General features: G+C 39.2%; 1 protein-coding gene across 1 annotated transcript in view; it reads left to right on the top strand.

Moving 5' to 3' along the window:
• The first annotated feature begins 1,541 nt into the window (after nt 1–1,541).
• CASS4 (Cas scaffold protein family member 4) overlaps nt 1,542–11,142 on the top strand; it is a 63,443-nt gene continuing 53,842 nt past the window's right edge. Inside the window, exon 1 of the mRNA XM_043980953.1 lies at nt 1,542–1,586. Coding sequence (XP_043836888.1) covers nt 1,542–1,586 — 45 coding nt within the window. The remainder of the gene's footprint in view (nt 1,587–11,142) is intronic.

Here is an 11,142-nt window from a genome sequence, read left to right as displayed (position 1 = left end):
TTAGTCTCTGTTCTCTTCCTACCATTTCACCAATATCACTGTAGAAGTAGAAAGGAGACAAATGGTTTCATGGGTTGCCATGACCAAAAAATTCATCATGTAGTAGCCAAACCTACCAACAAGCCTTCTTGCATTCAGGTGGATTGGAACTTGGACACCAGACATGCAAAGCCCATATTCAAAGCTTTTTTGCTATTATAAGACCTTCCCAAAGTATTCCCTTGGCATAGCCTTTAAGAATCCTGGACCACTTCTATGCTTTGATGATAGCAACAATGATGATATACTATTATCACTTTCCCCATCATTGTTTCAATGTCACAGGTCAGCATAAGAAATTAAATAGGGGTAGGGGCAGCTAGATGGTGCAGTGGATAAAGCACCAGCCATGGATTCAGGACCACCTGAGTTCAAATGTGGCCTCAGACATTTGACACCGACTAGCTGTGTGACCCTGGGCAAGTCACTTAACCCCCATTGCCCCTCCCCCCCCAAATTAAATGGGAATTTTTTTCCGGAATTTTGTGGAAGCTGCAAATGACATGCGAAGGTCAGCTGATGATACACAGCCTGTGACCAAATACTTAACCCAAATTTTACAATAAACACCCCATAAAGGAAAGAAAAAAAAACCCAGACTTTTTCTTTGGTACAAAGGGAAAGCCAAAAAATTTTACCCAGATTTTCCAGATTGCAGGCATGCTGGGTGCCTAATGCCCATCATGTGGAAGGGATAACTGTAGTTAGAAATTTAGCATTAAGTGCCTACCATGTTACGGGCACTAAGCTAAGCACTGGGGATACAAATAAAAGCAAAAGATAGTCCTTGCTCTCTAGGAGTTTATAGTATAATGGATTAGACAACACATGTCAAAGTTAATTCATGCAAACAACAACATACAAAGATAATTTGGAGAAAATTGATGGAGAAAATGCATTAGCATGAAGGAAGTCATATAAGGTGCTCTAATATTTGCAAAGCACTGTATCTATATTATCTCATCCAAACCTTTGATAATACCTCTAAAGAGGATTTTAAAGATAGAGAGCCTATAAGTTAATTAACCTTTTCTTCTTCTTTTCAATGGAGAAATTTTGAAGAAGTAAGTCTGATTCATCTCACCCTAGTGTGAACCTATCAGGCTTTGGCATGCAAAATCCAGAGCCTATAACATTCTTCACTGAGTTGTCTGAAATAGGAACTTCTGTAGAACAGTAGGCAGACTTTTTTTTTTTCCTCCCTGTGTGTGTGGTTTTATGAAGCGAGTATGTGACTGCAAATAGACTCAGGCAATCTCTACTGGGAGATAGAAAACCAGTGAGGAGCAAGAGGAGGTCATATTTAGGGGTTCACACACATTCACTTCATTTCATACTTAAGAGCAGTTCTAGGAATATTGCCTTTTAGGAGACTCCTTTCACCACCTTCCTGTGTGTTGTTACATGACGCCTTAGAAGTATGCTTTTGAGAAGTGACATTGCCTAATCATCTTCCTTCTTAACCCACTGTGACTGTCATATTACAAGCGGCACTGTTGGGCATGACAAACCTGAAAGGAACCAGCATCATGAACAGATCTCCAGAGGTAAGTGAGCCCCAGTTATTTAGATAGGAAAAGGAAAAAGAAAGGAAAGGGGCCCTCTGAACAGGACATAGGTACTTGTAATTTGGTTAAATATAGTCATTCATTCTTTACCACAGAAGAGACACAAATTCCCTAGTGGAGCCAGGGGGAGTCATGGTTTGGCTATCAGCTCCAGCTAATTAAGACCATCTGTTACTTAACGTGGGGGACACCTGTGCTGGGCAATTCTTTGCCAGCGATTCAGCCCTAGAGACACCACGTAAAGTAATGACTGTATAGGAGAATCCCTCCCTCTTAGCTGTGTGTCGGGTAAGAGGAGCAATAGTATTTTTCAGTCACCAAACAGTCATTTGGAAAGTATTTATTCAGCTTCTGCTGTGTAACCAGAACTGTACTCCCAGGTATCATAAACTAGTAAATTCTTCTAAGAATTTCACTCAGCCTTTAGGAATAACTATTCCAAATGTTTTCCTGCCCCACTCTCTACCCTTTAATGAACTTTTATTTCACTTAAAGTCAGTAACTCACAGTTATTCATTCTCTTACTGGTTTGTGTAAGCTGGTTTTATTTTTCTTTCTAAATTGTAAACTCGTTGAGAGGTAGGATCAAAAAGAGACAATCTGACGTAGTCACTTAACCTCTGTTTGCCTCATTTTCCTCATCTGTAAAATGGGGATAATAGAACCTACCTCGAAGGGTTGTGAGAATCTGAGATAATAATTGTAAAGTGCTTGGCACATAGTAAGCACTCTATAAGTATTGTTGTTGCTTTTATTGTTATTATTATTATTATTATTATTATTATTATTATTATTATTATTATTAAAGTGAACTTAGATTTACAGTCTGGAATACATGGATATGAATCCCTTCTCTGACGCAAGGTACATGACTATGGGAAAATTACTTTACCTCTCTGAGCCTCAGTGCCCTCATTTATAAATTGGGGATAATTATACTTGTAGTACATGGTGGGTTTTGTGATGATCAAAATTAACTCAATGGCTATATGGTATCCCAAAAGTCTTTGTGCACTTTTAAGCTATGATTTTTGCATCACCCAGCATAATGAATGTGCATTGTAAATCTTGAAGCAATAGATAAATATCAATCACTGTTCTATTTTTTAATTCCTGACACCAAACCCAGTGCTTAGCACATACTATATGCTGAATTAATATTTATTTATTGACCAGTAGCTTCCTTTTGAAGCTATGACTCATGATTCAGTGTACTTTTGTTTTTAATTTTTATTATAAACTTAATCATTTATAAATTATTTATCAATTAATAAAGGTTTTAGTAACAATTAATGAAAATACATACAAAATGAGTAAAATCTTACATAAGCCTTTCACATTTAACAAACTAGAACCAAACAAATAAAAAATGCTTTTGTTCTTTGTTCCATTCCAACAGCACTACTCTGCTACATTTGTCTCTCAAATGTATGCATGTCCACAAGTGTGTACATGTGGCAGTATGTGTGTATGTTTTTGTTTGGAACCCCTTACTGTTGAAGAAAGTGCCTCCACCAAGGCAGATCTGTGACCATTCTGCAACTTTCAGTCTTAGAGAGCTGCTAGGGGCACTGGGAAATTAAGTGACTTTCCCAGGAGTACAGGCATCTTGTCTCAGAGATAGAACTTGGGTCTGGGTCTGCCTGACTTGGAGACCAACTCTTTATCCTTTATGCCACATTACTTCATATGTAACTGTCTATACATCATGTATATATGTGCGTGTATGTGTGTTATATTGCACATAAAGCCCAGATCTCTAACCACAGCGCCATGCTTTCTTCAAACATTATGTGTTGGAAGGTTCTGATCATTTTACTCTGCATTCATTCATAGAGATCTTTCCATATTTTCTCTTGTGCTTCATACTTATCCTTTTTTTGGTAGCACCATGATATTCCATCATATAAATATGACAACGGAGTCTGCCATTCCCTAAACATTAAACATAGATGATATTTCTAATTGTCTACTCATATCGAGAGAGGCTGAGGTAATTATCGTATCAATTGGACCTTATTTACTTTCTGCGTTATTTTTAATGATAGGGGATGGGGCAAGACTTGTGATTTCAGTGAAGTAGGGAATACCCAGGTGAGGAAACTCCTCCCAATTTAACTCTGCTCCATCTCTGCAATTTAAAGTTTTAGAGAGTTAGTTGTCTGGGGGGAGGTAGCACTAAGAAGTGACTTGTCCAGAGTCACAACCAGCATGTATCAGATACAACACTTAATGTCAGATCTTCCTGACTCCAGGTTATTTCTCTTATCTACTCAGCTGCCTCACTATGAGATCACTAGGTTTAATGTTATGATCAGTTGATTGGATCATGTTGCATACTACTAGATTGCTCTCCAAAATGTTTACCACATCATTTACATTAATTAATTGATGTAATTACATTACATTAATAATTCATTCATTTTTGGTTTGGGGTTTTTTTGTTTTTATTTTGGTGAGGCAATTGGGGTTAAGTGACTTGCCCAGGGTCACACAGCTAGTAAGTGTTAAGTGTCTGAGGCCGGATTTGAACTTAGGTCTTTCTGAATCCAGGGCCTGTGCTCTATCCACTGCGCCATCTAGCTACCCCTCGTTCATTTTTATTTTATTTTTTTTTAATTATCAGAACCTGTTTCCCTGTAGCTCTATCAACATCAATTTACCATTTCTGGGGTTGTTTTGCCATTGAAGTAGGCATAGAGTGATCCTTAAGGTTGTCTGAATCTTCATTTCTCTGTTTATTGGGTAATCTAGGTCTATTTTCATGGTTCTTCAAAATTTATATTTCTTTCTGTATACTGCTTTTTATGAGAAATCTCTGAATAAAATCAGGATATTCTTGCACAGTCTACTAACCTCCAGGGACTTCAGTTTCCCTGTCTGTAAAGTGAGAAGGTAGACCTCTTCCAACTTTGAGCTTTTATGATTTTAATTGGAAAATAAGTACTATTTGAAAAGTTGTCATAGATACAGAGAGGATGTTACTCATATTACAGACAGGGAAGCTCGAGGCTAATATTTTTTAAATTTTCCATACATTCAATTTCAATTCTGTTCTAATGAAGAGTTTGCAACAGAATGACAAACAAATGAACACACAGTTTCAAACTCTTATATAAGTGCATGGAAGAAATACTACAATAATGCTTTATATTTATTGCTACACGAATGAATAGATAGTAGTCTAATCCATAGTAGCCTTATTATCATATACGAACACCTCATGGCCACCCCAACTACCCAAATAGTAGTGATCCTTCAAGTGTGTATGTAACAGGCATGTGCCAAAAAGTCACTCCAGCCCCTCCCCACTCATGCATAGGGGACTCCCAGAACACAAGCACAAAAGAGCTGCTTAAGTATAAGACAACAATACCATTTAGAGTTATAGGAAGAGCAAACTGAGTAGAGATACTGAGCTGCAGGCATACCTAGAGAGAGACTGTGTTGAAAGCTGATGCATCCATGTGGCCCTCCAGTGGGAAGAAGTTTCTGTACCAGATGGAGACCTGGGGAGAGACTTTTAATGAAGACTATAGCAACCATATGACCCCTGGAAAGAGAAGAGCCTATATTAGATGGGTATGATGAACTAGTGGTAGAAGAAAAAGGGAGGAGGGGGCAAGAGGTTGTAACAAAAGCACATGGTGAACCAAGGAACAGATGACCAGAGGAGGGACTAGAACAAAGTTGCAATAAAGCATAGACTCATAACAAAGAGACAACCACACACCCTGACCTTTACTGGCACTGAATTATGGGCATAAAGTAGGTCCAGGTGGGAAGATTGCCTCTTTTGATCCTGAACTACAAGGAATATTGCTCTAAATTGGATAAACTATATAAGTTCTGGTAGATAAGGGGATTTAGCTTATTCTTAAGGGCTAAGTCCTGTTTTGTATTTTTAAAATAAAATCTTTTCTATTTATTTCCTTTATAAGCTTCTAAGCACTTACAGGGGAGCTGAGGCTCCTTTAGGGAGAAACAAAATGAGAATTTCAGAATAGTTAATATGCAAAAGGTCCCAGAATTTCTTTGAAAGGGTGGGGGCTAGAGCTTGCTGGAGTCAGCTCAAACAGGCTCCCAAGAGCCAATTGTTAAATTTTTAGTGTGAACATTTACAACTCAGAAATCTGCAAATGCTGCAAATGAAAGCTTGATTTATGTTTTGTTCATTATTTAGACTTAAGAAAATACTTAAGTAATTACTTGAGAAAATAATAATGCAGATTAAACTTAAAAGTATGCCATATATACATTTCTTTTTCAGAGAGGAGGTTATTAAACATTTACCAGAACATTATTGGAGGAAGGGAGAAGCTAGAGAGAGTTTAAAGATGAACCAGATAGTGAAGTTCATAGTATACCCATGAGCGAGAGATATGGCATAAAGAGACTTTGCAAAAGTCCCCATAAATTTGTATCTGGATATGCTATTAGGAGTAACACTCTCATACCAGGGCTCCATTTTGGAGGCAAATCCAGGACCATTCATTGGTGTTTGAATTAGGGAGCCCTGGTCTTTCTGCACCAGTAGAGGCCGTATGGGGCAGCTAGGTGGCATACTGGATGGAGCACTAGGCTTGGAATCAGGAAGACTCATCTCTAGTTGAAATCCTACGCCTCAGACATTTACTAGTTGTGTGACCCTGGGCAAGTCCCTTAACCCTGTATGCCTCAGTTCCTCATCTGTATAATGAGCTGGAGAAGGAAATGGGAAACCACTCCAGTATCTTTGCCAAGAAAACCCCAAAATAGGGTCAGGAAGAGTTAGACATGACTGAAAGGACTCAACAACAAAAATGGCCATATGAGGCAGCAACTTTTGAAGTACCAAGATAGAAATGAGCTACAAGCCTGAGCCTATGGAATGATATATTATTTTGCCCTATTGGGTGTGTGTTTTGGAGTGAATGTTCACCCTGACTCTGCAGTTCCTAGATGACTGGTGCACCATGATAGGTATGGATTAAGGGCTATTTGTTTTTGGAGTGCCTATAGTAAGGCATCTTCAAAACGTCTTTGCATATTCTTTGCAGCGGGGTCAGGGGAGGGGGGGGTGCTGTAAAGTGTGGACAGTGGTTCAAAGATGCAAAGACAGTGAAGCCGTTGCCTTGTGTGAGCTGCTTGAAAATGTGGTGCCTTCCTAAGTGGCCATAAAGGAAACTCAGAAAAGAGAAGACTTAGAAATTGGTTACTATAATCTCCACTTCTGGCAAAAACAGCTTAAACAATGCCTCATCCAGAGGAAGGATAAAGTGCAGATCAAAAAACAGAGAAAGCAAATGTTAGTGGGAGCAAAGTAATAAACAAAGAAAAGCTGGGTTTGAAGAGATACTAATATAGGAGGCATAAAACATGTTTTCCAAACATTCTTACCACTGAAAAAGATGAAAGAACACCATTACCTTTAGATAATTTCTACATGCTATGCTTTCTGGTATTGCTTTAATGTAAAAAAAGAAGACAATACTATATTTCTACCACCACTACTGAGGTTGATTCTATTCAATTCAATGGACCTTTATTAAATGCATTCTAGCACTGTGCTAGGTGCTAGGAATACAAAGACAAAACATGAAATAGTCCCTGCCCTTAAGGGTCCTTCCTTCTATTTGGAAACACAACATGTACATGTACAAGTAAACAGAAAAGGAACACAAAGTAATTTCATAGTGGAAGGCCACAGGTCTAATATGTAGGGCAGTTTTCTGACAATAGAATGGGGCCTCTGGAGGGGCTCCACAATGGAAGAGTAAAGAAGAATAGGATAAGGAAACACCAGACAGATAAGACTGACATAGATGGGTACGAGGGAACAGGAAGTGGTGGTCAGGAAAGGAAACTTGGGCCTGGGCAGTCTATCAGAATTAAAAGGATTCTGAGTGACGTTATAAGCAAAAGGACTGGAAGTAAGGGGTGGCAGAACAGATGTCTAATCCCTAGTCTTTCCTGATAGGGTGAAGGCCAACTCAACTCTGGCCAAGACTCGCTCCATTGTAGAACAGATTGTCTCCACCAGGAGAATGAATAAGACTCTACTTTCACAAGTGGTACAGTGGGTAGAGCACTGGCCCTGGAAGTCAGGAGGACCTGGGTTCAAATCTCATTTCAGACACTAACTAGCTATGTGACCCTGGGCAAGTCACTTAACCCCAATTGCCTTAAAACATCCAGGGCCATCTCCAGTCATCCTGATACATATCTTGCCACTGGACCCAGATGGCTCTGGAGGAGAAAATGAGATTGGTGACCTTGCACAGCCCTCCCTCACTTAAATACAATTTAGTGCAAGTCATGACATCACTACCCAATGTCATGGTCCTCTTAGAGAATGAAGGACAGACAACAACAACAAGGATTTCTGGGACACCTCTTTTGAGTTCATAAAACCCTCTTCACATAGTTTCCCCTAGAATCTACATTACAGGACAAAAGTGTACTATTCTGGATCATTTTCTAGAGGAGTTTTTTAACTGGTGTGCTTATGGCACAGTGTCTTGCATTATAGTAGGCACTTAATAAATGGGGTTTTGTTTTCATTTATTTTTGTTTTGTTTTTCCTTGAACTATTAAATAGGATGTGTCTTCTGGGCCATAGAGCTGATTTAACATATATTTGTGTCTTAAGATGAATATCTTATTTTATATTCAATCCCAGTCAAAAAGCAAATAGCCTCATGGTACTTTATCAACACTAAAAAAAGAATGGTGTTTATATCCATGGAGGGAGGTCATGTCCTGAGAAAACTGACTATTAATAACCAATGATTTAGGGAGATCCAGAGTTACCCCCCTTTTTCTAACATCCTGATTGCAAAAGTTCAGTCTCTTGAAGGACATTACTGATAATGAGATTTGGGTGGGGATAAATACTTTGAATAGATTGACTAAGGATGGGGGTAACCTAGAAGTAAATGACATCATCAAAATCATTTGAATAGGTCCAACCCTCATTGTAATATTCATTCTTTCATTAATTGTTTTTTTTGGGGGGGGGGTGAGGCAATTGGGGTTAAGTGACTTGCCCAGGGTCACACAGCTAGTAAGTGTTAAGTGTCTGAGGTCGGATTTGAACTCAGGTCCTCCTGACTCCAGGGTCGGTGCTCTATCCACTGGGCCACCTAGCTGCCCCTCTCTCATTAATTGTTAACCAAAAGAATTAATTGCCACTTTCAGGAACACCCCTCTTCCAATGGGCATATAGACCATGAGCCCACCACCATGATTGTCTTTGGTCTAAGAGAAATGACCAAATGACCACCCTTTTATTAAAATACTGGCACTATTAATGATTAAATTACCCAGAAATTATTTCTCTCAAACTTTTTAATCACCACAGTTCACAGGGCCTACTAAATAGCAGTCTTGATTCAGACTGGAGTTGAGAGGTATGGTGAAGGACTACTCAAAGGGTAGTAGCACACCATCATCAAAATGAGTGAAGTACATTGCAATGACTGTCAAAACTCAGTAATCCCTGTCTTTGATTCTGAAGGTAGCTTATCTGCTTCTTGATGACTGGGTACTTCACACAACAACCAAATCCAAATCATACTTCTAGTATTTGCCTTTGATCTGCTAAATCCTCCTTGATAACTTGCTTTAACTCATATACTTATTCAGGTCTAAATCTTTCTCAGATATTGCTTAGGCCTTGTCTTAGATCTCACTGCTAACAAGCTTCTCTCTCGTCCTCGCTTGGACACTGGCTGATCACAGAATGTTCTGATCTATGTTCTGGGGAATCTTCATCTTGGGCTATCTGGTACTATAGCAAACTATGTGCTCTTCTTCTCCCTATACAGTTTCCCTCATAGTAGGTCCTTGATTCCTATCCTGTGCTCCCTGGACAGAGCTTCATAAGACAGGGAAGGCCAAAGTTAAGGCTTGAAATGAAAAACCAAAACAAATGTTTGTCGTTAACTCAGTACTTAAGGATCACCCACTGTGTACAATGTGCTGAACTTGGCTGCTGGGAAAGGTACAAAGATAAGTAAGATGTGGTCCCTACCCTCAAGGAACTTGAAATACAGTGGGGAAATAAAAACTTTACCCAAATTAATATAATAGAGTTGAATTAACACCAAGAAGAGGTACCCAGAAATAAGAGAATTCAGATATTATTTCTTGCTGAGGCTTCTGGGATGATTCATGAAAGAGATAGAATTAGAGCTGAGCCTTAAATGATTGATAGTTTCAATATTCCCAAGTGGGAAGAAAGAATGGAATTGTAAGCATAAAGAAGAACATGGAGATAAATTGCAGAAAATGTTGGTAGGGGAAGAGTGGCCAGGGAGGGTTGAGAGAAGGGAGAGTGAGTAGCACAGTTTGATTAGAGAATAAGGTTGAACAGAAGTGAGATGATAATATCAGAAAGGTAGTTTGGAGCCATACTTTGAAGGGTTAAGGAGTTTAGACTTCATTTTTTAGCTCATGAGGGGACATTGAAGGTTTTTTAAGCATAGGAGTGATGGGGTTAGACCTAGTAGTGGTGTGTATTCTGAATTAGAGGAAGGAGGCACTTAGAGGTGGAGAAACCAGTGAAGATATGACTGTACTAGTCGAGGCAAGAGATAACAAGGAATTGTGATAGGGTAGTGATAGTGGGAAGGGAAAAGAGGAGGCAGTAACAAGAGATAGTGCAGAGATAGAATCTACAGGATTTCACAGTATTTAAAATTTGGTCAGCGTAAAGAGAGGTCAAGATGGTGTCAAACATTTCTCTTCCTTCCTTCAGGGGCCCTATATTAGCTTTAGAGTTTCTTTTAGGAGTGAGCTTTGTGAGTTTTATTTGTGCACAAGAAATGATGCTGTCATTCTATAGATACCTATAACAGCCCTTGAGTTGATAGGGGAAGCACTTTTCAAATTATCTTTTTAAAGAAAGAGAAAATGAGGTGTTGAGGGAAAGAAAAACAGTGATCCCATCTTGTCCTCTTAGAGGCTACAGGGTCTAGTAAAGTTTCTGTCTTGAAGCCATTGTTATACGTGTAGGAAACAGAACCACACACTTTAGTAGATCAAATTTGAGTGGTTCATGACATGAAATCAATGAGCTTGAAGATATTTTGCAAAGGAAGAGCAGAATTGGATGTTAGGGGCTATGATGGAGAAAAAAAGTCACAGGGATGGGACAGGGGAAAATGGCCGAGCCTCTGAAACCTTTCGTGGAAAAATATGCAACATTAGCACTTCCTTTTTCTTAAATGTCTGGGAGTATAAGACTTCTCTGACTCCCCAGTTGTGACCTGACTCTGATGTAATAGAATCTACCTCTTTTGGTCGGAGCCCTGGTTGTCCTGATGTGGAGTTCTGAAAATTGTCTCACTTTCTCCTTGTCTGTCAGCCTTGGATTTGGATTGTTTATTAGTGGTTTGTGCAAAGACCAAGGTAATTGGTTTGGCCCTTATATGAACCAGTCAACTTCACTTGGTTCCAGTATAGCCATAGATGGCTAGCTGTCCATCTTTGCTTATTTGTGACTGTTCAACCCCATCGCTCTTGCTATGGGAGGAAATCCCATTGTTGAGGG

The sequence above is a fragment of the Dromiciops gliroides genome, chromosome 2 (genome assembly GCF_019393635.1).
Source record: "Dromiciops gliroides isolate mDroGli1 chromosome 2, mDroGli1.pri, whole genome shotgun sequence".
Taxonomy (NCBI): Eukaryota; Metazoa; Chordata; class Mammalia; order Microbiotheria; family Microbiotheriidae; genus Dromiciops; species Dromiciops gliroides.
Note: the sequence above shows the minus strand (reverse complement) of the source record. Positions and strands in the feature narration are given on the sequence as shown.